Raw genomic sequence first — 27,529 nt, 5'->3', positions numbered from 1 at the left:
TCTGAAAAGTATCTAGTTCAACCACCTCACTTATGTGAAAAAACTGAGACCACACAGTCAGAGGGTGTGATTTAGAACTCAAGCCTATGTTTCTGACCTAAGTCCAGCGTAGGGTTCATTCCATTGTACTGTTCACTACCTTATTTGTAATAGTCTTTTAAAAATATTATTACTATGTATCCTTTCTAGGAATGATATACTTTGACTTAGTAGCTTGCTACCTCTATATTATGTTCACTATCAGGAAACAGCTATATTTGTTTTTAGTTCTTTGCAGTTTTATAAAGTGCTCTCTCATCCTTTATCTCATTTGTTCGTTATGAAGATAACCTTTTGCTCATGTACCTGAGGTTCTTGAATAGTGGCACAGGTTCCTTTGTTATCCTAGCATGTCCATTGCTTCTGTACAGTCACAGATCCAGCTACCTTCAGATATATGTGTTGACTCACTCTATTGAGATTATAAAGTTCAGGCTTTGTCGTTTCTCAGCTCCAGCTCTTTTCATATCTTCTGGGTGCTCCTGAAGTCTAAGGCATGAAATTCCAAGAATGATGATAATTCGTTATTTTGAGGGGCTCATATTTCTTGGCTTCTTAAGACTGCTTGTGATCAGGGAAGTTCTTTTTAAAACTTAATCAGAGGTTCAATATATAGTTAAGCAACACATTGTGTAGAAACAAACACAAAGATAATCATATCATTTATTGTACTAACATTCTTCAATCAAAACCGTGTTAGAGATAAGATAAATTTTATGGCTGTGATGTGTGTCCATGCGATTTGGTTGGTGTCAAGGAAGGGCGTGAATTGTTAGTTTAAGGCTAGACACCGAATGCCAAAACTTTCTACAGCAGGGGCCTATTACCTAATCAACTCATACAAAGCCTGGAGATTCTCAAGAGAATCCTCTCTGCTTCATGATTAGGTTAAATTAGTTGAACAAAGTAAAGCCTGTGAGAAAAATCTGTCAGTTTGTTACTGATTATCTAACCTTAAAAAAAAAAAAAAGGAAATAAAAAGTATAGTGGTTTTCCTGGAGATTTTTAGAGTCTCTATATTTTGGTAGACCATATATTAAGACTTATTTGTTTCAACTGTATGCAGTTCAGTATTTGTTTGGGAATAGAATGTGAACATTTTAGGATCACTTTATGATAGTACTGGGTAAATAAGCATTAGAGTTAAGCTTTTTATCCTTGGGTTTCTAATAGCTACTGCTAAGGTGAGCCTTATATGTTAAGATTATCTGAAGATAAGACTGCAAGTCATTGGCTCAAAGTTCAAAGGAGAGCATTAGCTTCAAGGTCATAAACCACTGAGTTGTTATCCATCAGTTTAACAGAAGTGCAGATGAACAACATTTACCTAGACAATCTCGTATCGTTTACCTGCAGTTTGAGGTCAGTCTGTATAGGGGCTTATGTAGGTGCTTTGAACTATTTTGCAGAGATGAGAGTTCAAATTTACTTTTATTCTTTAATTTGAGGCAGAAGGTGTTTTTGTGTACCTTTTGCCACAGCTGATATTAACCCCATTTTGCCCATCCTTAAAGCCGGATTATGTTCTGTTTCAACTATGGAGCTGAGCTTAATTAGGTTATTTAGAGAAGAATTTTATTTTCTAGCACTCCATATTTTGCTGTTTGTTTCATATGTGTTAGTCCTCCTTGCCTCCCTCCTCCCCCGCCCATCCCCCCCCATTTGACTGTGAGCTTTGTGGGCCCAAGATATGTGTCTTATTTTAGAATCTGTAACACAAAGTTATATGTAATGGGGACCATCAGCTAAAGTAGATAATTGAGCCAGGCTAGACGGGGCCCATGTAGAAGGGAGAGCATACATCAATAGGCCTCTTCTTATCAGCTTGATTCCAGCAGATTTTTTTTTTTTTACATCTTTATTGGAGTATGATTGCTTTACAATGGTGTGTTAGTTTCTGCTTTATAACAAAGTGAATCAGTTATACATATACATATGTTCCCATATCTCTTCCCTCTTGCGTCTCCCTCCCTCCCACCCTCCCTATCCCACCCCTCTAGGTGGTCACAAAGCACGAGCTGATCTCCCATTCCAGCACATTTTTACCTTGTGGGAGTATGAGCTAGATGTTGCCTGAACAAAAGGTATCCACTGATGCTATCTAGCTTGTGGCCTATCAGTTTGCTGTTTCTTTAATAGAACCTAGGGACACACAGAAAATACTTGGTACCTACTTGTATTTTGGTAGATGCTTATTGTGTCATAAAACTGGCTACAGTGCTTTTGAAGGACTACCTTAGGTGTCATACGTATAATATGATGTAAGATGTATACGAATGTTCTATTAAAGGATTTTCTCTTTTTCAAAGAAGATGAGTACACTAATAAAGAGATTAACTCTTACCCTAGAATCAGCAGATTTGGATATTGAATATTCATTGCTTTGTCCACAGAAGATCCTTTGGCTCACTTTCCAAGTTAGAAACCAGTGATAACACATTGTAGTAAACTGCTGCATATTCTGAGGGCTCTCAGAAGAATGATGTAGTAAACTGTTAGAATACCTGAATGCTGTGCAATTAATGTGTGTATTTTTTATTTCTTGAATTCCGGAGTAAGCTTTTGTTTTTCCTTTTCTCTAGCCCCCCAAACAATGTTGTTAGCATGTACTCTCGGTTCTTCTTTTGTAGTGTCTCATACCTTATTTCTTCTGTTTCATTCCTGTAGATACCAGCCTAGTTTAAACTTTTTATTGCTCATCCTGGGACATCTACACTAGCCCCTAAGTGCCTTTTCTATTCCATATTTAGAGTATCTCCAGGTTTGTTTGTTTTTTGTTAATCCTTTTCTTAGGTCATAAACAAACTCTGATTAAAGGCAAAAACATAAGACACACACATGCACACACACACACCAGAAAAAAAGACTTCTTTCAGTTGTGCACTTTCTTGATGACCAAACTCCATATCGTTCATTCCCCCTTCTAATCTTATCATTTCTTAGTCCCTTATAAGATAGTCAGCTCGTTCTCTGCTCCTGCCAATAGCTTTATTTCACTCTCTCTCTTTTCCTTATGCTATTTCTTCTAAGGGGAATGACCTCTCTCCTTGATGCCTTATATAATTTCTTTTATTATTGTACTATTCTTTAAATCTTTTACTGTTCTTTCATTACCACACTAGGTTAGAAGTTTCTAAAGGTTAATGACTGTATTTCCTGCTGCATCTTTGAACTCCATATAATGTCTAATACCATGCTTTGTGTGTAGCAGGCATTCAACTAATATTCCTGAACTTGATTAGTGCTTATATTTTCCCTCCTTCATTTTTTTTATTGTGGTAAAATATACAAAACATAAAATTAACCCTTTTAACCATTTCTTAGGTATACAGTTCCATAAAATCAAGTACATTCTCATTGCCGTACAACCATCACCAACCATCCCTCTCCAGAGCCTTTTCATCTTCCCCAGCTGAAATTCTGTGCCTGTTGAATGCTAACTCCCCACTTCCCCCTTTCTCACAATCCCTGGCAACCACCATTCTACTCTCTGTCTCTATGAACTTGACTACTCTAGGAACCTCACCATAAGAAGAATCATGCAATATTTGTCCTTGTGCAACTGGCTTATTTCAGTCAGCATGAAGTCTTCAAGTTTATGCTATAGCATGTGTCAAATTTTTCTTCCTTTTTAAGGTTTAATAATATTCCATTGTATGTGTATATACAATATAAACACCACATTTTGTTCAGCCCTTCTGTCTGTCGTGGGTTGCCCCTTTACTTTGTTGATAATATCCTTTGATGCCTGAAACTGTTAAATTTTGATGAAGCCCAATTTACTTTTTCTTTTGTTGCCTTGATTTTTGGTGTCATATCCAAGAAATCATTACCATATTCAGTGTCATGAAGCTTTCCCCCTATGTTTTCTTCTAAGGGTTTTATAGTTTTAGCTCTTACTGTTAGGTTGTTGATTTGAGTTAATTTTTGTATATGGTCTAAGTAAGAGTCCAAATTCATTTTTATTGTATGTGAATATATCTAGTCTTCCCAGCACCATATGTTGAAAAGACTGTATTTTCTCCACTGAATAGTCTTTCCCTCATTCGTATTTCATTGAATGAGCTTCAACTTTAGTGTCACTGCTGTGACTATAATAGGTTTTAAGATCTTTCCTGTCACTGTCTTGTCTTAAAGGCTTAAAACTTGCTTATGCTTTCTTCACTTGGAAGTAAAAGAGGAGGACCAGGGAAGATGTATACATTGAAAACAGAACCATCATCTATCATCTCTCTGTCCTCTTATTAACTGCTTGTTTAGATAGAGTAACCCTCTTTGTTCTGTACCTCACCTTCCTGAAACATAGTAGAAACATTAGAATACTTTGCTAGTCTGAAATTTTAAGTCACTTAGCCTTTCTGGACTTTTGATTCCTTTTCTGTTAAATGAGAAGATTGAGCTAAATGATCTCTCATGTGTCTTTTGCTATAAAAATTCTGTGATACTTGTGAATGGCTTTTGAACAGTTAGTAAAAATTCAGTGGAGGTGGGAGGGAGGGAGACGCAAGAGGGAAGAGATATGGGAACATATGTATATGTATAACTGATTCACTTTGTTATAAAGCAGAAACTAACACACCATTGTAAAGCAATTATACCCCAATAAAGATGTTAAAAAAAAAATTCAGTGGAGAGTAGAACAGTTTTATTATACCAAAGGAATACATTAAACTTGGTATCCCCAAGAATGTATTATCTTTATTACTTTGTCTACAGTTTTGGTATTTTCTCCATATACGAACAGAAGTTTTAAACATAGCTATGATGAGTTTCTTTCAATGGTAAAACACTTAGTTTCTAAGTATTTCTGTGGTTTGTAGTATTGCCGTCTTTATTTTCTTTATGCATTAAGGAGAAGGGACATAAGTTCAGGTACATGAAATTTGCATGAAGAAAAGAGGACCAGCAACCAGGTGAAAAACTGAGCCAAAACAGAGACAGACACCTCTCTTCTGGAAAGTCAGAGAATACTAAAGTCTAGAAAGGGGTTTTTTGGATGCTTCACCCCTGAATACATCTTTGAGAGGCCCATGTCTGTATACTGTGTATGCATATATTAATTGATTGCCAAAAAGCCATTTTTTTCCTCATGTCACCTGTAGTGTTGATTGTGTAATTAAACTTACCTATTAAACTACAGTTAGTTATAATATGATTGAGTTCATTTTACTTTATAAAATTTTTGTCATTGCTGTTTGTCTCTTGTCTTTTTATAACATTATGTGGAAATGAAAATGATGATAGCTAATATTTGTTGAGTGCATGATACATTTGTTTTAACTTTATTATTGTTTTCATATCTTTTCAAAGAAAATGATATTTTAGTGATGGTGTTTTATCAGGAACTATTCTAGAGCCCAGGAGAGAAGTTAATTCATTACATACAATGATTTCCTAACAACATTAGGGATTAATTCTCTCGGTCAAAAAAAGGTGACTGGGTAGCTATGAAGACAAGATGACACAGAAACTTTGTAAAGTTTTTGAATTTTGAACTCTCTGAATGTATTATCATTAGTACTGTTATTAATACCAAATTAAATCATTAGTGGTAAAGTGATATATTACCTTTAAAACTTCTCATTCGGAATCCTGACTCATACATTTAGAAAGAGAAATAAAAGTCTTGCCTCTGTCAAGTATTATTTCAAATCACAGCAGTAATTATATTTATACTTAAGTATTCTGGATTGCAGAAGCAAGCTAGACTGCTGCTAGGCATTCTGAACAGCAGTACTAAAAACCTGAAATGGGAAGCAAATCTGGCATGCAACAGCAAAATTGGGGGATATATCTGTTTAACCAGAGAATGTCCTTAGTTTGGTAAAAGGGTTAGAAATGCAGTCTACTTTGGAGACTGATTAAAAATGATAAAATAAAGAATGATGTGCTCAATGAGCTACAACTCAAATAGAGGAAATTTAATGGGAAGTGATTACATTAGTAGCAGATGGGCTTGCTTCCTGAATTGCAATTTTACTGGAAATGCTAGAACAGCTTAAATTTGTTTTTCACATTTAGAGTCTGATAAAAGATAAAGAGATTTGTTTATTTGGTGTGTTATTGTGATTCTTACCGTGTCTTTTGGATACTTCATTTTTACCAGGCTATTTTTATGATTCCCACAAACCCACCACCAACATTCAGGAAGCCAGAACTTTGGTCTGATGATTTCACCGATTTTGTTAAAAAGTGCCTAGTGAAGAATCCTGAGCAGAGAGCTACTGCAACACAACTTTTACAGGTCAGTGCTTGTGTCTCTAAGGGGAGGATATTTTCTTTACACCTTTTAGCTTTCTGACATTGACCAGAATTGAGTTTCATTAACTGATTTATTTATTTATTTTTTCATTAACTGATTTCTAAAGATGAAAACCTCCCAAGAAATATGGATTGATTTAGAGAGACCTACAGACACACACACCATTCTTCTCCTGTATGTTCTTTTTCTCTCATTTTTTTTTTTTGTTTTCCAAGTTCAATCTTCTCTCCGCCCCCCTTTTTAATTTTTGTTGTCAATTCTTTCCTCCTAAAGTTGTGTTAAAACTAAACTTCCATAGGGTTCTCATTTCAGATATGAGTTCTCGTTTCCATTATTACTGTTTCTTATGTTTTTCTTCCTGATGTATTATTCCTTGACCCAGCATTTCTTCTTTGACTTTTTGCTCCATAAGATACATAACTGCAAGATTCCTGAACTCCTTGTGAAGATCACATGTTATAAATACTGGTTACAAGATGACTTAAATGAAGAGTTTCAGTGTCCCTGTACAACTTGACTTTGTATCCAGAGTGTCAGGAGGTTTTTTTTTTAATCTGCTTTGACATTAAATGCAAATAGAAATAATTTAATACTTTTAATAAGTATTTGTGAGTCTTTACTTTCCCAGCAGAACTGGCTTAGACCTCTAAGCTATGATAAGTGTACATGTTAACAAAACTTGATATTTGGAAAATAATTCTTTTTGTTAAGTGACAAAAGGATTAAAAACATAGTTATAAAAAGTGATTTTTCCAAGGTACCGTTTTTAAAAAAGGTATTGTTGAGGGATATAAGAAGCAGGCTCTTAAATGTAAGGTTTATTGTTACGAAAATTTAACTTAATTTCCATGGAAGGCGATTTAGCAATATCTGTCTAGAATAAAACACCATATATTCTTTGACCCAACAATTACTTTTCTAGAAATTTACTCTACAGAGAAATTTAACCATGTATGAAATAACATATGTGTAAAAGTCTTCATAAAACAATGTAACGGCAAAAGATTGGAAACAACATAAATATAAACAAGCAATTTGAGGTCCATCGAGGGGAGTGATTGGCAAAATACACACGTCTACACACACATATATGTATATATACATATGTCAATGCTTATCGTGGAGTAGCTCTAGAAAAATAAGCAAGAAACTGCCTCCAGAGAAGGTAACTATATGGCTGACAGGAGTGGGATGGAGACTTACTTTTTGCTGAAGGCTCTCTTTGAGCCTTTTGGGTTTTGTGTTATGTGCACATATTACTTTAAAAAAGTTACTTAGTTGAAACATTTATTTTGAAATATTGTCCGCACTTCAAAGGAATTTTAAACACATAAATCAAGGATGTATTGCTTTTGTTATTGTATTGACTGTCTAAATTATTCAGCCCTAAAGAAGTCAAGAAAGAAGCAGGGAGGGGAAATAACAGAAAAAGTGGGACAAATAGTACAAAATCTGATGATGATGAAGTAAATCCAAATGTATCTGATTTCTGGTTTTTGGATAATTTAACTAATATTTCTTTCTAGTCTTTCTTCCATAATCTTTTCTAATCTTTTTAAAGAAATTCTGTGTTTAGCCTAGAGTTTTTAGGGTGGAAAAGCATTTAAGAACTATTCTAGTAAAATTTCCTAATTTTGTTTATGAGAGTACCGAAGCCCAGAAAGGTTCAATGATTCACTGAAGGTCACACAGTGATTAAGGGATTCTTCTAGGTTTATCCCACTTGTCCTCCAGCCCCACTTGTCACCGTTTCTCCATTCTGCTTTTTACCCAGGAAGTTGACCTGTATGAACTACATTAGCAAGCTCTGTTACCCTCTGGCTTCTAGTTGGGTTTGGCCCAAGTATTTTTCTTTAAAATAAGGGCAAACAATGCAACTGGTTTTGTATAGTGCTTATGAGCGAATAATTGTTTTTTTGATTTTTAAAAACTTTTTCTGTTGTGCTGTTGTTGACCATGGAGGCCGTCTGTTATAATGTGGTATCCTTGTCTGGCCTCTTAATTGACCTCTTTCTTGACCTCCCCTTTTTTCCCTTTATAAATACTGAAATAATAGACTTGTAGTTCCTTATACAAATCATGCTTTTTCAATCCTCTATACCTTTTTTCATGGTGTTTCTCCCACCCCCCACTTGCTAGTTTAAAGACTGCCTTTACCAACAGGCTTCTTTTTACTCATTGTCTCACTGTTTCTAATTCAAATTAGGTACTCCTCCAGAAAGCCTTGCCTTCATCTTTGTTCAGGCTAGTTGTTCCTCTGTGTTCCCATAAGCACCCTGTGCATATCATTTACCATGTTAGAATCAAATAACTTGTTTCTGTGTCTTTGTCCTAGATTGTAACTAATTCAGGGTCAGGGGCTATATGCCTTTTGGAAGGGGATTACTTTTGCACTCCTGGTACCTAGTGCTTAATACATGTGTATTGAATTCAATATGTGTTTATTTAAGATAACAAACTTCTGATTTTAAAAGCTTTTTAGATAGGATTATTATCTGTTGTCTCATTAGTGTCTCATTAGATGCCTTAGAGTTTTATTTTGCTGGATGTCTGGAAGCCATTCTGGCTCTTAAAGGACTTTCACATGTGTCTTATATAAGTTAAATTATATTTTAACTTTAAGAATACAGTCTTATTACCAAGTTTTAATGGACATTTGGCTGTAATCTGCATGTATAGATTTTACTATATTGATTTCTAGACTTTGACAAACAGTTTCTAAAGAGGAATTTGTGCTGAATTTTTTATAGTGGTTTATTTTCTGACATAAGATAGATAATTGTGTAAGTTTAAAAGAATTGTAGGCTGAGACTGAAAGGATCCTTTGAGATTATTGAGTTGAACTCTTAGTAGTTTTTGAAAGATGAGGATATTGAATCCCCAGGGACAAGGTTCAAGTTCAGCCTAGTGCCACTAGAGCTCCTGATCTGGAAATGTTCCTTGTACCTTCTGGTGGGTAGCCTAAAACCTGAGAGTCAGCTCTTGCCCTAGTCTGGCCTTCTAGAAGAATGAGATCTGCCATTATTCGAATTAACCCATGGGCTTTGCTGGAACAGCTGGTGTCATGGGTCACTCTGTGAACTCCCATGGCATGTGACTTATTCTTCACTTTACCAGATCAAGTGAGGAGTAGAAACTTTATCTATCTCACTGTCCTTCCCATTTATAATATAATTATCTTTAATACTTCCTCTTCATAATTGAGATCCATATCAAAGTGTTATAGTATTTGTTTTAACCTTTAAACCAGGGGTCCCCAACCCCCAGGCTGCAGACCAGTACTGGTCCGTGGCCTGTTAGGAACCGGGCTGCAAAGCAGGAGGTGAGTGGCGGGCGAGTGAGCGAAGCTTCATCTGCCGCTCCCCATCGCTCCCCATCGCTCCCCATCACTCCCCATCGCTCCCCATCGCTCACATTACCGCCTGAGCCATCCCCGCCACCCATGGAAAAGTTGTCTTCCATGAAACCAGTCCCTGGTGCCAAAAAGGTTGGGGACTGCTGCTTTAAACGATCGAGAAAACTCAAGAGAATAAGGGAAATCTATTATATTGTGTTTAACCCATTTTTGCTCTTTCCAGTGTTCTTTCTCCTAATGTTCCAAAGTTCCTTCTTTTGTTACTTTCTTTTTGTTTTAGCCATTCATTTAGGGTAGGTCTGTGGTAACAAATTCTCTTAGTTTTCCTTCATCTGAGAATGTCTTATTTCCTCTTCATTCCTGAAGGATATTTTCACCGGCTATAGAATTATTCATTGACAGTTCTTTCAGTACTTGGAAACTGTTGTGCCACTGTCTTCTGACATCCATGGTTTCTTATGCAAAATCTACAGCCATTTGAATTGTTTTACCCCTTGATCATTTCAAGATGAAATGATCTTTGTCTTTATTTTCAGAAGTTTAATTATGATGTGCCTTGGTATGGCTTTCTTTGCGTTTATACTTTAGTTTAGAATTTGTTCAGCTTCTTGAATCTGTGGGTTTATATCTCTTGCCAATTTTGGGAAGTTTCCAGTCATTATTTTTTCAAACACTTTTCAGCCCTACCCTCTTCTGTCTTTCTAGGACTCCACTGACACAAATGTTAGATTTCTTTAGTCCCACAGATTCCTGAGGTTCTGTTCATTTATCTTCCAGTTTAGCTTCTCTCTGTTGTTCATATTGTGTAATTTCTACTGTTGCATATTTTGATTCACTGAATCTTCCCTCTGTCCTCATTCTGCTGTTGAGCTAGCCCATCCATCAGGTTTTCATTTTTGTTATTATATATTTTAGTTCTAAAATTTTCATTTGTTTCTTTTTTATATCTTCTAATTCTTTGCTGAGACTTTCTAATTTTTCATGTGTTTACAAGCATGTTTGTAATTGCTAATTGAGGATTTTTATGATGACTGCTTTAAAATCCTTGCTGGATAATTCTGATATCCATGTCATCTTGATGTTGGTATCTGTTGATTGTATTTTCCCATTTAAGTTGAGATTCTCCTGCTTCTCGTCATGATGAGTGATTTTCATTTGAAACCTGGGCATTTTGGGTATTATGAGACTCTAGATCTTACTTAAATTTTCTGTAATAAGTGGAGTCCTCTAACACGGCTTCAGTGGGGTAGAGGGGCACCACCTCATTTCTGGCAGGTAGCATTAGAAGTCCAGGTCCCCAGCTTGGTCTCCTTTGACATGTAGGGTGGGGGAGGGGTTCCTTATTACCACTGTACAGGGGTGGGAACTCAGGTTCCCTCAGTGGCCTCTTCTGGCACTGCAGGGCCTCAGTATAGCTGGGTGGTGATGAAAGTTCTGATTCTCCACTAGGCCTCCTCTGATCCCACTCTAGCAGAGAGGGAGGTGGGGTTTCTTTACTACTGCCTGGTAGCAGTATAAGTCCAGGCTTTCTTGTGATCTCCACCGACACTCCCCACTGGGGGTGGGGAGTGATTTTTATACTGCCTGGTATAGATGAATGCCCTAGCTTAACATCTGGTTTTCTCTGATACCCCTGCAGTGAAAGGATTGGACAGCCTCCAGAAGGTAGAAGTCTAGGTTCCCCACCCAGCCTTTGCTGGTTGGGGTGGGGCATGTGCTTTCTCTCTGGTGTTTGAGTGGAGTAGAATGGTGATTGTCTAAAAGAGAAGGTGGCACACTGGCTAGCTGTCCCTTTCCTGATCCTTTGGCTCAAGAGAGCAGGCCTTTGTAGGAGCTTTTTTAGTTTGTATCCATTGGTGTTTCTAGGTTGCTGGCTTCTCCAATAACCAGTCTGGGATAAATGAGGTAAAAAAAAAAGCCCATGGACTCACAGCTGTGTCTTTCCTTTAGTCCTCTGGTCCCTAGTTAATCTGCCACCTTTCAGTGTCTTCCTGTGTTTGTTTTATCGTCCAGGGTTTTAGCTATACTTTAATGGAGAGGTATAGGGGAAAGTATGACTGCTCAATCTGTCCACAAGCAGAAGTCTGTCTTCAGTTCACTTTAAACTCTTGTTCTCTCACCTTGTATGAAGAAATAATTTATTTGAATTCTTTCAGTTCAGAAATTGATCATTCAGAACATGAACACAATTTAAGAGGAAATGGTTCAAATTTTAAAAGGATAAATCTTCAAACAGCCTTACTTTTTAAAATACATGACCAAGAATGTGATAGGTTGATTTTGGGTATTCTTTGTCTTAGCATTAGTTCAGGTGGTTTAAGAATTCTTGCCCTTTTTTAGTTTATATTTTAGCTTACTCTTTTTTTTTTTTGTCCACGCCACTCGGCTTGTGGGGTCTTAGTTCCCCAACCAGGGATCGAGCCTGAGCCCCTGCAGTGAAAGCGCCAAGTCCTAACCACTGGACCACCAGGGAAATCCTAGGTACATTTAGAAATAGTGAAACTATATTGCCTTTTGGAATTTGGTGTGTTTACCTTTTTTTTTAAATTGATATTCTTTTTAAAACTCTTCATATAATTACCTTCTTGTCTGACATAGATGTTAAATTTTTGGTTCATTTATGTTTTTTTCCCTTCGTTTTATGGCGCTGGATTGAATAAATATTCTCCTATATTACCCTCTAGTTCTTTTATATTTCCATTTTCTTTTGACTTTTAACTTCTTGATCTATCTGGCATTTATTTTGATATTTCTGTGGTAAAGATCTAGTCTAATTCTACCCACCCCACCCCCCCAAAAGAAAAAAGAAACAGCAGGCAATAAGTATTTTTTCCTCACTGATTGGAATTGCTGCCTTCGTAATATGCCAGCTTATTTCGTATGTTATATTCTATTTCCAGTCATTATATTCTGTTTTGTTGTTCTTTCCATTCTTATGCTGGTACCACATGCTTCTCTAGGCATTTAACAAAAAGATGTAACTTCTGTTTATTGATTTTTCTGCTAACTCAGTCTGATTATATTATGCAGATCACTTTATTTACTTTTTACCTGTTTTATTTCTCAGTGACTGAAAAGGAATATTAATACCTCCTATTCTTATTTAGATCAACTTCTTATGTCTCTATTTTTGTTACACATAATGCTGTGCTAATATATTGAGTTTATAACTATAATATCTTTCTTTGTATTATGTCCCTTATTAATATTATATGACTCTTCCTTCATTCACTATTTTTTCCCTTCAATTCTGCCTTTTTTGATGTTAGTCTTGATATTATTTTATGTTTGACTAATATTTCATTGCCTATCCTTGACTTTTAACCCAAGTTCTTTTTAGTATGCCCCTGCAGAAATATAATTTGTGTTTATTTTATTAAGTATATCTCACATAGAAAGCACGTAGCTGAATTTATCTTATGAACTAAGTGTCTTTTAGTACTTAACTAAAATACTGCTTAATAAATGGAAATTCAACCCATTTATTTACATTGGTTTATAGTAATAATATTCCAGTCACAGTTGCCATGGTTTTTTTGCCACCTCATTTTCTCTGTTTTTTGTTGTTGTTGTTCTGTTCTTTTTTATGTTGCTTTGCATTTTAAAATTTTACTACCAACTACTTTTAAAAAGCCTTTAAAAATATTCTTTAAAAATCTGCCAATGTGTCTGATAAAACTTCTCTTCTTATTATCAAGAATGCTCTAATAGAATGGCCTTGTTCTCAAAGTACCCTTTTAACTTTATTAGCCAGTTCCTCTTTGTTGGTCAGAACCATGCCTGTAGCAGTTATGTAGGGAAAACATGAGTACAAATGAAGTAAGACATACTGAGATTTTGAGATTAGGAATGTTAAGCTCTATAGACTAATGATAGCATAACACTGTTTAGTGAGTTCACAGTGAGCTGCATGAAAGTAAGTTTGCAGTAGACTGGATGTGTACTTTGGCATTTAGCTGCTGCATAGCACAGGGCGATCAGCTCAGTGCTTTGTGATGACATAGAGGGGTGGGATAGGGAGGGTGGGAGAGGGCCTCAAGAGGGAGGGGATATGGGGATATATGTATATATATAGCTGATTGACTTTGTTATACAGCAGCAACTAACACAACAATGTAAAGCAGTTAAAGATATATTAAAAAAAAAAAAACTGTGGCTTGGAGGAATGGCTCATAATTTTTCCTGAGAAGATAAAGTATAATACAATTTGAGATTTCTGTTCCTTAGTGAAGAGGTGCAATTCTACTGGTTCCCAGTTTTTGCTGTGTTGGTCTTCCTTCACTCCTGTTAATATATAGTCACTAAATCCTTCTTAAGAGTTCTTCCATCAGATTCAGTATTTCCTCTTGACTGTGGCAGCTATTTTTTTAAATCCAGGTTCTTAATAATTTGCACCTGTGTTGCAGTTTCACCCCATCTTATTTCATTTCTAAACTCTACTGCAAGATTACACTGTCACAGACATTCTTTTCCTTACACCATTCTCTTGTTTATGTACTTAAAGGGATTGTCAAGCAAAATTCAAGTATCTCATTCTGAGTGTTTATCCCTCTTGTCCCACTCTTACCTGTATCTAAACTCACAGGACAGCGTTTCTCTAAGCAGTGTTTCTGTTTTGGCTAGACAGCTCTTCCTATGGTGTTCTAACATACATCCCCTATCTGTGTTTTTTCATATTGTGCATAGTTTTCCTTCTCCCTAAAATGGTCTGATTCTTCTCTGTGAGGCATCTGAGATTACGTCACCTCTTCTTTTACTTTTACATCTCTTAATCATATAGACTGTGCTAAATCATCATTAATGTAACTTGTATATATAACTTGTATGTAATTTTTTTTATGTTTGTCTTTTGTTTCTTATTCCAGATAATAAGTTCCTTAAGGGCAAAGATCATATCTTCAATTAGTATTAATTTTTGTGACCTTTTTACCATTGTTTCTCAGAATTTTTAACAGTAGGACTGGGATTTCTTCCTTCTTGCTCTCCACCATCCTCTAGGGCACTGTCTTTGTCTGTTTCCCAGCGTAGCAGAAAGAGAAGAAATCACAGAAGAGTGCATAGTCTCAGTGTTTTAAGGTCCAGATCAGGGAGTGGAACACAACGCAGGCACTCACACTTCATTGGTGAGAACTTAATCACAACCAACTGAAAGGGAGACTGAGAAATGTAGGATGTAGCTGGGTAGCCATAGGTCCAGCCACAACTGTATTTTGGTGGGTGACTAGGACTCTCCACCACAGGTATGTTGATAGAACTTAATTTATCTGGTGATCAGTTTATAACTGCTATAAAAGAATTTATTAGTTCTTTGTCATCGATGCTAGAATTTCTGTAATCAGGTAAAATTCTTACTCATAGTTTTCCCAAATGGTATGTTCACCATTTTAAAGCCTCTTACAAATGTCTGTAATTTCTTCTTAGCACTAGAATTTTTTTTATCTTTAAGAATATTTTTGTGTTGTATTGATCTTTATGAAAATAACTCAGATGGCTTTCTACTGACATATAATTGTGAAAATTACATTTTGAAGCTGTGTTGCTGCTTCAAAATATGGTTATCTATTCCAAATTATACTTTTAACCATTCCCTCTACTTTCTCTCATGTTACTCCTCTGAATTAAAAAGTCATCAAACACCCAGGTATTTTCTGGTGGTTTCACTTCTGTTTATCAGAATTGTAACAAACTCAGATGTTTTAGCTAGATCAGGGTGGTATAGAAGTGAAGCAGTACTTATTTTCTGAAAAATATTTTTCTCTTATTGCTATTTTCTACTTCTCCCTTGGAAATGATTACATTATTAAAGACATAATAAATAGAAAATATGTAAAAGAAGTAAAATAAATAGTTACCCTCCTTTTGACTACTGATTCTGGCTGTCAGCTTGTTAAGATTAATTAAAATTTGTAACAATACCAAAATCATTTTATTATTATATGTAATTTAATCACCAATCTTTAAAAAAATTTTTTTTTGTCTTTTTTACTACCTAATCTACCTAATCTGTACTTCCTTTGGACAATTATATCTGTAAGGGGAATGTAGTTTTATTAACAGGATTACATTTTTGTGTGTATGCTTTAATGGTTTTTTAAAAACTTGTAAACCTGAAAGTAAAATCTTTATTTCTAAAGCCGTTGAAATATTCTCTGTTCTTAACCTATACATTTAATTCTGGATAAAGGACCAATCATTGAAGCCTATGCTCCTGGTTCACATTTACGTGTTGTTTTAATGTTTTAAAGATGTAATTCAGAGAAACCATTTGAATTTATACCATTGAATTTTACTTTTCTAGCACCCTTTTATCAAGAATGCAAAACCTGTATCAATTTTAAGAGACCTGATCACAGAAGCCATGGAGATCAAAGCTAAAAGACATGAAGAACAGCAGCGAGAATTGGAAGAGGAAGAAGAAAATTCGGTTCGTAATTACCCTAAAAAAGTTGATCTTTTTCTTCTGAGTCGAGAATATCCTATAATTTTGGGTTTTTTCTTTAAATATATCATTAGCACTTTCTGTTTTATTGTATAAGTGAAGTATGTTTGTTCATTAAATCTCAAAATATATTTCGTTTTATTAAATGATGTCTTTTCTGATGTCTTAAGAATTAGTGATTAATGGGGAATGTAAGGTTAATATAATAGGCTTATACAGCACCTGGTATCTAGTTGACACTGAGGTGTGTTTGTTGAATAAATATTGTCTTGGATTTGGTCAATTTTATGTTATATCTTCTGGAACTTACTTTTAACTGGTCATCAGTTATGCTGTAGATAGAGTACCACAGTAGAAGATGAGTTACTAGAGAAAGCAGGAGGGACATAAAAGGACCAGCTTATTACATTTACGTTCTATTAGTGCATCAGTGCATTTTAATAAAGTAAAAAATTATATCTATATATCGCATTTTATAGTGTCTAATGTTTTTATGCTTCATTGACGATTTTTTCCTTGTTTTAAATTATAATATTTTTTCTGGTTAAGGATATAGAGATGAATACATCTTGGTATTCAGTTAGTCATTAAATCTGAAAACACAGATATTTTATTTTTATACTGATTGGAAATGTCTTTGATAACATCATCTATATTTTCCCATAGAAGTTTTTTTTTTAATCTTAACAGTTTTTGTATACAAATCCTATTATTTTGCTAATTCAAATTTACTTTCAATTTCAGAGACTGGTTATCTAATTGGTATTTCTTTTGAAATTCTTTTACCCTTTTCACCAAGTATTTTTTAAAATATTTATTTATTTATTTGGCTGCACTGGGTCTTAGTTGCGGCACACAGGATCTTTGTTGCCGTGTGCAGGATCTTCGTTGCGGCATGCAGGATCTTTAGTTGCGGCATGCGAACTCTTAGTTGTGGCATGTGGGATCTAGTTCCCTGACCAGGGATTGAACCTGGGGCCCCTGCATTGAGAGCGTGGCCACTGGACCACCAGGGAAGTCCCTCACCAGTTATTAAACCTTGTGTCATATGGTAGCCCAGGACAAGGAGAAGTGCACTTCTTTTCAGAGCTGATTTATAATCATTTTCTGTAGCTATTTGGCTAAATCAGTTACTCATTTGGCAGTGACTGTGGATTGCCTGGTGAGACAGATGCTTTAAGCTTATATTCTAGCTATAATTTTTTTGCCAGTGAATTCACCATTCAGAATTTTAAACAGCATCCTCATAAAGGTGGTTTTTCCATAAGTAATATGGGATGATGTAAAGATCTTGGTTCTTGTTCTCAAACGGTCTTATAGTTCCCACCCTGTGTGATAATAGTTTTCGGTCTCTCTCTACAAATGATCAAATTTGTAAATGTCAGTTATTTTTTTGTAGTTTCAAAAGCACTTTCAGAAGCACTTTTATCATATTATTTGATCTTTAAAGAAGTAAGATTGAAGATGTGTATATTATTGTCTCATTTTGCAGTTGACTGAAATTAAATTAGGAGTGAAGTCATTTACCAAAATTCACAGAACTGGTGAGGAGGGCTTCCCTGGTGGCGCAGTGGTTAAGAATCCACCTGCCAATGCAGGGAACACGGGTTTAAGCCCTGGTCCGGGAAGATCCCACATGCCACAGAGCAGCTAAGCCTGTGCGCCACAACTACTGAGCCTGTGCTCTAGAGCCCGTGTGCCACAACTGCTGAGCCCACGTGCCACAACTACTGAAGCCCGTGTGCCTAGAGCCCGTGCTCCGCAACTAGAGAAAGCCAGTGCACAGCAACAAAGACCCAATGCAGCCAAAATTAATTAATTAATATTAAAAAACAAAACACAAAAAAACTGGTGAGGAAACAAGAATAAAACTAGGTATTTTACTTTTAAGCTTCCATCCTCCTTCATTAAGACTTTATGCTCACTTTTCAATCAAATATTTATTAGTATTTATAAAAATAAACATCACTGGATTATCAGAATTACATACTTTAATAAGATTATGTTCTCAAGAAGTCTAGTCTTTGCCCCTCTGGGGTGGTACCCAGTGGTTTTCTTTCACCTTATGTAAGCTTCTCATGAGTGCTGGACTGATTAACTGCCTTTAATTAGCTGTCATTGGAGTAGTGACTATTTTTGCTTTGCTCTTATTTTCCTATACTTAATTATAGGTTGGTTTCCATTTTTTATGGATAAGGAACTATTGCTTACCCCAGGACTTACCAGTTTTTACTAAGTTTTTTTTTTTTTTTTTTTTGCGGTACGCGGGCCTCTCAGTGTTGTGGCCTCTCCCGTTGCGGGGCACAGGCTCCGGACGCGCAGGCTCAGCGGCCATGGCTCATGGGCCCAGCTGCTCCACGGCATGTGGGATCTTCCCGGACCGGGGCACGAACCCGTGTCCCCTGCATCGGCAAGCGGACTCTCAACCACTGCGCCACCAGGGAAGCCCTTTACTAAGTTTTAAAGACCTTGCTATAGTCATCTCAGTTACTTTCTGCCACTTTGGTGATCTCTTTCTTCACTATTTTCCTCTCCTTCACTGAGCTCCAGTCACACTGATCTTCTTTCACATTTTTTATTATTTTAACATGCCAATGACCTTTCCTTATGCAGGGCCTTTGCATGTGCCATTCCCACTGCTTGAAACATTCTTCTTCCTTAGAACTCTTTGAATGAGTAGGTTCTCGTCTTTCAGGCCTCAGCTTTAACTATTATATACTGCTAAAAATTAGCAGTTTAAAACAACATACATTTATTATTTCATGGTATCTGTAGATCAGTATTTCAGGAGTGGCTTAGTTGGATGATTTTGGCTCAGAGTCTCTTCTGAGGTTGAGGTTTAAGTGTTGGTCAGAGCTGCAATCATCTGAAGGCTTGACAAGGACTGCAGTTCCCAGGTAGCTCACTCATATGGCTCTTGGCAGGCTGTCTCAGCTCCTGGCCATCTGGGACACTCCATAGGACTATTTGAGAGTCTTCACAGTCTGGCAACTGGCTTTTCTTGGAGTGAGTGAGCCAAGAGCGAGAACAAAGAGGACATCTCAGTGCCTTTTATGACATCAGGAGTTGCACACTGTAAATTCTGCCACATTCTATTTGTTAAAAGAAGCTACTGGTCATAGAAAATGGTGGAGTAGGGAAATCTAAGAATCAGTGGCTCCACAGAAGCAACCATTAAGTTGGCAGAAACTGACAAGTCAAGCTTTTCAGAACACTGGAATCTAATAAAAAACTTACAGCAACCAGGGGAGTGCTTAATGAAGAAGCTTAAGAATGTTAAGTTTTGGTAAGAAAGTGTTGTGGCATTTTTGCTTTACATGCCTGCCATCCCCAATTTTTTAGCTCAGTGGCCGCCATGGGAACAGAGGTAGAGGTTGGGGGCAGGGGAGAGGAGTAAGAACCTTACTTTCAAAAAAATTGTGCTTTTGCATTTTGAGCTATCTGGCAGTTCCCTGTGGGGCTGGCACAGAGGCTTGCCTTTGTTTTGATCCCCTTAAGGTGGAGCAACTTCCTAGATGGTGTCTGTCCAAAACATCTAAATCTTCTAGAGTTAGTAAACAAATTTAGCAAAGTTGCAGGGTACAAGATCAGCATACAAAAATCCATTATGTTTTTATACACCAGCAATGAATGACGCAAAAAGGAATTTAAGAAAACAGTTCCATTTACAATAGCATCCAAGAGAATAGAATACCTAAGAATAAATTTAGCCAAGGAGGTGAAAGAATTGTACAGTGAAAAATACGACACATTGCTGAAAGAATACCTAAATCAGTGGAAAAACATCCCATGTTCATTGATTAGAAGACTTAATATTGTTTAAATGGCAGTACTCCCCAAAGTGACTCACATATTCATCTAATCCCTATGGTCTTTTTTTGCAAAAAGGAAAAGCCAATCTTCAAATTTGTATGGAGGAAGGGGCCCCAAGTAGCTAAAACAATATTGGAAAAGAACAAAGTTGGAGGATTCACTTTCCAATTTCGGAATGTAATACAAAGCTACAGTAATTAAATCAATGTGGTTCTGGCATGAGGACTGACATATAAATCAATGGAATAGAATTGAGAGTCCAGAAATACACCCATACATCTATGACCAATTAATTTTCAATGAAAGTGTGGAGACCATTCAATGGAAAAAGAGAGGTCTTTTTAACGGATGGCGCTGAGACAGCTGGATAGCCACATGTTAAAAGCGTGAGGTTGGACCCTTACATCTTATCATATACAATGACCTTTTAATATAAGGTCTAATTGGATGAATCAGTGACCAAAATATAAGAGCTAAAAGTTTATCACTTTTCATGCTGTTACTAACACTCTCTTGAGTGCTTCTGGCTTCTGCCCACTGCCCCGTTCCAAAGCCATCCCATTGTTTTAGGTATGTGTTACATAGTCTAGCGCACATTCAAGGTGTGGGGAATTAGGTTCTACCTTTTGAAGGGAAGACTGTCAAAATATTGTGGACAGATTTAAAAATCGCATCAGGTTTTTATGATTTCTTAGTTTTCAAATAAGCATTTATACTGTCTGGAACCAAGCTAGTGTTTCTGGATGAAACTATTATGTTGTTTTTTGTTGTTTTAATTGAAATTGTAAGAAAAAATTAAGTCTTGACAGAGTCACACACTTTGAGCAGTGTTCACACTCTTTGCTTTAGATTATGTTCTCAGGCAGTAGTTTCTATCTTGAGGTCATTTTGTCATTTGTGCTCTGAATATAAATAAATATGCATATGCACAGACACATGCAATTTATAAGAACAATGAGATATGCAGAGTGGATCTGAAGCCCTCCTACAGTAAGAGTATGTTTCTACATTGCCATTCGTTTTTATCAAATTTTTAAATCAGTAGTCCTGTTCTCTCAAACTTTTATTCACACTGAAGGCTGAAAATCTTACATAGAGTTTGTCTTCATACTGTTCATTCCTTTGGTATTCTCTTGCAAATTGACTTAAAATTGAATTACATATACAGTTTTAAAGTAAAACAGTCAAATTCTCATAGCTACATGTCTCTTAATGTTCATGGCCAAATTGTCATTAAAGTGATACTCTATTTTTCATAAGAGTCAAACATTTTCATAAAATTTGCATTTATTTCTGACCAAGTCAGTACAAAGTTGGACATAGTTTGTCTATATAAACTGTAGGCATACAGGACTTTTTCTTGTTCTCATTCAGATTATACTAATATATCTGTAGCATTCAAGGTGTGAGCATGCATTCTGGTAATTTATTAATTATACAATAAACAATACATCCCTATGTAGTTCTTCTTTAATTTATTTATTTTTTTTGGCTGCGTTGGGTCTTTGTTGCTGTGCACGGGCTTTCTCTAGTTGCAGAGCACAAGCTCTAGGCACACGGGCTTCAGTAGTTATGGCACGTGGGCTCAGTAGTTGTGGCACACAGGCTCTAGAGCACAGGCTCGGTAGTTGTGGTGCACGGGCTTAGTTGCTCCACGGTATGTGGGATCTTCCTGGACTAGGAATCAAACCCGTGTCCCCTGCATTGGATTCTGAACCACTGTGCCACCAGGGAAATCCCCCCTATGTAGCTCTTAAACTCTAATTCATCATTGATTTTTAAAAGATTAGTTTTAAGTTATCTGGTATGGCTTATTAAAATATTATATAGGCACTTATGTTTAAATATTTACACAGTACAAGTTACTGCTTGCTGATTTTAAATAAAATAACAAGGCAAACACTCCATACGTGGTACACTGAATGATTATTTAAAAGTGTAATGGATGATGTTAATAAATTGAATTTATAAGGCATAGAATGCACTATTGACAAGTGGTCATTTTTAAAGTAGATTAGAAGATTGATAAGGAGTTTGCAAGAATTGCTTTGTACTGGAGCTCAGGTGTTTCCCATGTCAATAACAATGTTACTTTAAGTAAAATACAAGGAACTGAAAGACGTGGGAGAATGTTAAAGTAAGTAAAATGTTGAGCAAAAAGTGGGATACTTCTTGATGTTAGGCTTGCTTGAGAGCTTTTCACTTTTTTTTTGAGAGCTTTTCACTTTTATGCATGTAATAGGCCTTTTATTTTCACTTTCAAAGGTGTCATTTTATTTCATATTAATTTAGTAATGATTCAAAGAAAAAGATTTTGTCTACTAACTGGCTTTAGACCATGTTTTAGAGCTTCTGTCTTTGGAAAAGAAATGAGGACTTTCTGGTGATTTCTTTTCTGAACTTTTCTGGTCTGAACTCTAAACTTGTCAGGCTGCTGTCCTTAATGTCTGAGGGATGGCGTATCCCCTCCAGTTGTGATTCACTGAAACAGTAATTCTTAGCATGGGTGTCGGGAGAAATGCCAGGGTGCTTGGGAAAATCCACATCCCTACAGGTGGTGAGATAGCCTCTGGGTGAGTAGTCTCAGAATCTTCCATCTTCCCCCTACCCCTGTTTAATAAAGGAACTTCAAATCAATCTCTCTCTTGAGAATCTTTTAAACTGATAAATAATAGAACAGCGTCAGAATCTGCCCAAGTCAGTCCAGAAGCTTCTAACGTATCTAATTTGTTAAATTTGGGGGGTGGGGAGGGTAGAATTTATCTAAGAGCAGGACAGACTACTTGGACTAAAATCCTGATTCTGTTCCCAAATAACTGTCATTGGCCAAGTTACTTAACCTCTCTGCTTCAATTTCACTATCTGTAAAAAGGGGCTAGTGATAGATCATACTTCATAGAGTTGTTATGGGGATGTAATAAAAAATATGTATATCTTCACACTTAGAACAGTTTAACACACATAATATGCTCGATAAAGTTTAGCTTCAGTTTTATTAGTGCTACTACTTATATCACCACTGCTGCTATTATTTTAACATTTTGTCTGGGTGTTTTGTTTTTGTTATTATTTTGTTTGTTTAGTTTTTGGTTTCTTTGATGATAATGGTTTCTGCTGCTGGTTTTGCTACTCTAAGGGCCACCAAAATAACATCACTTACCAGACTTGAACCAGTATTTTGAAAATGTCTTTTTAACTGTTTTAAAACAAATTTTAAATGGTCAAATGTGCTTGGAAGAACTGGTAGAGATTTTTATAAACTACTTTAAGCTTAAAACCAGTAAAGATAATTTTAAAATTTATTCTCAGTCCTTCTTAAAAAGTAAATTAGATTTAGTAAGGAACATTTATATTTGAGATAACGTTATTGATCACAAACTGAAATTCTTTAAAAGAACTACTTGTTATTTCTCATTCTCCCCATATAATTAAAACACAATTCTAAAAAAATCCCTCTCAGTGTTTAGATAGCTGTGAGTATGTAAACATCATAATATATTATGATTACATATTTTTTATGTTTGTGATTTCTGGAACGAGTAGTTGTCACGGTTTTTGTTACTGTTGTTTGTTGCTGTTAATTTTTCTGTGTACCTATCACGAATTTGTTCTGAAACGCCACATTCCCGGACTCTCTGCAGAGGCTGTAAAGGCCTCTGTGTATGGTCAAACACAAATAATTGTTTAGTGTCATACTTTATTCTTGACTTATTCTTTCTCTCCCTCTATCTTCCTGTAATCTGAATGCTGACTTTCTGGAGTCTTGAACAGCTCTTCTCCTAAGACATCACCCCCCAGCCCCTTCAGCATCATCCTGCAAATTTCCTTTTCTCTCTTCTCTAATGGATCCTACGGTTTCTGGATCTTGCCTTTCTTGTTTTGCTTCCTTACTTTGATGCACTTTATCTCCCAGGAGCTTCCAGCCATTAGCAGGGTTTTTCACAACTTGTATATCTGACCATGTCTTTATTCTATCTTTACTGTTGATTGATTGAGTATAAAATTCTGGATTGAAAATAATGTTCCCTTAAAAATTTGAAGGCCTTGCTCTATTTCTTAACTTAGTAGTAAGGATGATGAGAAGCCAGATGACATTCAGATACCTAATCCTTTGAATGTTTTATAGAAGTTTTATAGATCTTCACTTTCTGTTATTTAAAAAACTTTCATGGAATGTGCCTTGGTGTAGATCTTTTTTTTTTTTTTTTTTTTGCGGTACACAGGACTCTCACTGTTGTGGCCCCTCCCGCTGCGGAGCACAGGCTTCGGATGCGCAGGCCCAGTGGCCATGGCTCACGGGCCCAGCCGCTCCACGGCATGTGGGATCCTCCCAGACTGGGGCACAAACCCGTGTCCCCTGCATCGTCAGGTGGACTCTCAACCACTGAGCCACCAGGGAAGCCCGGTGTAGATCTTTTTCCATTCATTGTGTGGAGTGCCTTTTGGCTCTTTCAATTTGGAAATGTCCCTTAATTCTGTGTTATTTTAGTTTTAAAATTTTTTATTGGAGTATAGTTGATTTACAAGGTTGTATTAGTTTCAGCTGTACAGCAAAATGAATCAGTTATACGTATACATATATCCACTCCTTTTTAGATTCTTTTCCCATAGGTCATTACAGAGTATTGAGTAGAATTACCTGTGCTATACAGTAGGTCCTTATTAGTTATGTTTTGTATATAACAGTGTGTTTATGTCAATCCCAATCTCCTAATTTATCCCTCCCTCCCCTTTCCCCCCGGTAACCATAAATTTGTTTTCTACATCTGTGACTCCATTTCTGTTGTGTAAATAAGTTCATTTGTACCATTTTTTTTTAAGATTCCACATATAAGCAATATCATATGATATTTGTCTTTATCTGACTTCACTCAGTATGAGAATCTCTAGGTCCATCCATGTTGCTGCAAATGGCATAATTTCCTTCTTTTTTATGGCTAAGTAATATTCCAGTGTATATATGTACCACATCTTCTTTAGTCACTCCTTTGTGGATATTAAGGTTGCTTCCATGTCTTGGACATTAAGGTTGCTTCCATTGTCTTGACTATTGTAAATAATGCTGCAGTGAACATAGGGGTGCATGTATCTTTTCAAATTATGGTTTTCTCCAGATATATGCCCAGGAGTGGGATTGCTGGATCATATGGTAGTTCTGTATTTAGTTTTTTAATGAACTTCCATACTGTTCTCCATAGTGGCTGTACCAATTTACATTTCCACCAACAGAGTAGGAGGGTTTCGTTTTCTTCACACCCTCTCCAGCATTTATTGTTCGTAGATTTTTTTTTTTTTTTTTTTTTTGGGCGGTATGCGGGCCTCTCACTGTTGTGGCCTCTCCCGTTGCAGAGCACGATGAAGTGCCTTTGTTAGATGCTGATGAAGTGCTTTCACTACATGGAGGGTTTTGTTTTTGCTTTTTAAATTAGTGTTTCTAATTACAAATGTGATATCTACATGTGATTTTAAAATCTACAGAGAGCGCATAATAAAAAGAATCTTTGGCACCCTAGATCTTCATTTCCACAGCCTCCCTCCTGGGAAGCAACCACGATCATTAACTTCTTATGTATCTTTGTGGAAATCGTTTATGTATAAACGTCTCCTTTCTTTACCCTTTTTTGCACACACAGGAGCATACCATACAGACCTTGCTTTGTATCTTGAGATTGTCCCATATTTGGCACATTTAGATCTATCTCATTCTTTTCCACAGCTCCGTGTTTTACAATTATGTGGTTGAACCATGGTTTATTTAACCCGTCCACTAATGATAGATATTAAATATGTTGCCAGTCAATACACAGTGCTGATTTGAATATTCTTGTCTTTGAAAACATGCAAGTATTACTTACAGGAGATGCTCCTCAAGGTGGAATTTCTGTGCCCCAGAAAGAAATTTAAACAGGGGAGTGGCGTGAACAAGCTGGCCTTTTATTTTTATTTATTTATTTATTTTTGTGGTACGCGGGCCTCTCACTGTTGTGGCCTCTCCCGTTGCAGAGCACAGGCTCTGGATGCGCAGGCTCAGCGGCCATGGCTCACGGGCCCAGCCGCTCCATGGCATGTGGGATCTTCCCGGACTGGGGCACAAACCCATGTCCCCTGCATCGGCAGGCAGACTCTCAACCACTGCGCCACGAAGGAAGCCCTGTTCATAGATTTTTTGATGTGTGAGGTGATACCTCATTGTCATTTTGATTTACATTTCTCTAATAATTAGTGATGTTGAGCAACTTTTCATGTGCTTTTTAGCCATCTGTATGTCTTCTTTGGAGAAATGTCTATTTAGATCTTCTGCCTATTTTTTGATTTTTTTTTTTTTAATATATTGAGCTGCATGAGCTGTGTGTATATTTTGGAGATTAATCCCTTGTCAGTCACTTCATTTGCAAATATTTTCTCCCATTCTGTGGGTTGTCTTTTTGTTTTGTTTATGGTTTCCTTTGCTGTGCAAAAGTTTTAAGTTTCATTAGGTCCCATTTGTTTATTTTTGTTTTTATTTTCATTACTCTAGGAGGTGGATCAAAAAAGATATTGCTGCGATTTATGTCAGAGAGTATTCTGCCTATGTTTTCCTCTAAGAGTTTTATAGTATCCGTTCTTACATTTAGGTCTTTAATCCATTCTGAGTTTATTTTTGTGTATGGTGTTAGGAAGTGTTCTAACTTCATTTTTTTTACATGTAGTTGTCCAGTTTTCCCAGCACCACTTATTGAAGAGGCTGTCTTTTCTCCATTGTATATTCTTACCTCCTTTGTCAAAGATTAGGTGACCATAGGTGCGTGGGTTTATCTCTGGACTTTCTGTACTGTTCCACTGATATATATTTCTGTTTTTGTGCCAGTACCAAACTGTTTTGATTACCGTAGCTTTGTAGTATAGTCTGAAGTCAGGGAGCCTGATTCCTCCAGCTCTGTTTTTCTTTCTCAAGATTGCTTTGGCTATTTGGGGTCTTTTGTGTCTCCATACAAATTGTAAAATTTTTTGTTCTGATTCTGTGAAAAATGCCATTGGTAATTTGATAGGTATTGCATTGAATCTGTAGATTGCTTTAGGTAGTATAAGATTCTTCCAATCTAAGAACATGGTATATCTCTCCATCCTTTTGTGTCATCTTTGATTTCTTTCATCAGTATCTTATAATTTTCTGAGTACAGGTCTTTTGCCTCCTTCGGTAGGTTTATCCCTAGGTATTTTATTCTTTTTGATGCAGTGGTAAGTGGGAGTGTTTCCTTAATTTCTCTTTCAGATTTTCATCATTAGTGTATAGGAACACAAGAGATTTCTGTGCATTAATTTTGTATCCTGCTACTCTACCAAATTCATTGATGAGCTCTAGTAGTTTTCTGGTAGCATCTTTAGGATTCTCTATGTATAGTATCATGTCATCTGCAAACAGTGACAGTTTTACTACTTCTTTTCTAATTTGGATTCCTTTTATTTCTTTTTCTTGTCTGATTCATGTGGCTAGAACTTCCAAAACTGTTTTGAATAAAAGTGGCAACAGTGGACAACCTTGCCTTGTTCCTGATCTTAGAGGGAATGCATTCAGTTTTTCACCATTAAGAATGATGTTAGTTGTGGGTTTGTCATATATGGCCCTTATTATGTTGAGGTA

At 36.4% G+C, this 27,529-nt stretch overlaps 1 protein-coding gene across 3 annotated transcripts in view; it reads left to right on the top strand.

The window, feature by feature from the left end:
* Positions 1 to 27,529, top strand: part of STK3 (serine/threonine kinase 3) — a 322,689-nt gene that overhangs the window by 181,213 nt on the left and 113,947 nt on the right. For all 3 annotated transcript variants that reach the window (XR_009536406.1, XR_009536407.1, XM_060127883.1), the window contains exons 7-8: positions 6,146 to 6,283; positions 15,955 to 16,080. Coding sequence is in view for 1 of the 3 variants with exons in the window: in XM_060127883.1 (XP_059983866.1) it covers positions 6,146 to 6,283; positions 15,955 to 16,080 (264 nt within the window). In the remaining 2 variants the exon portion in view is untranslated. The remainder of the gene's footprint in view (positions 1 to 6,145; positions 6,284 to 15,954; positions 16,081 to 27,529) is intronic.

This window comes from Lagenorhynchus albirostris, chromosome 17 (assembly GCF_949774975.1).
Source record: "Lagenorhynchus albirostris chromosome 17, mLagAlb1.1, whole genome shotgun sequence".
Lineage (NCBI taxonomy): Eukaryota > Metazoa > Chordata > Mammalia > Artiodactyla > Delphinidae > Lagenorhynchus > Lagenorhynchus albirostris.
This window is presented reverse-complemented; position numbering and strand designations above follow the sequence as displayed.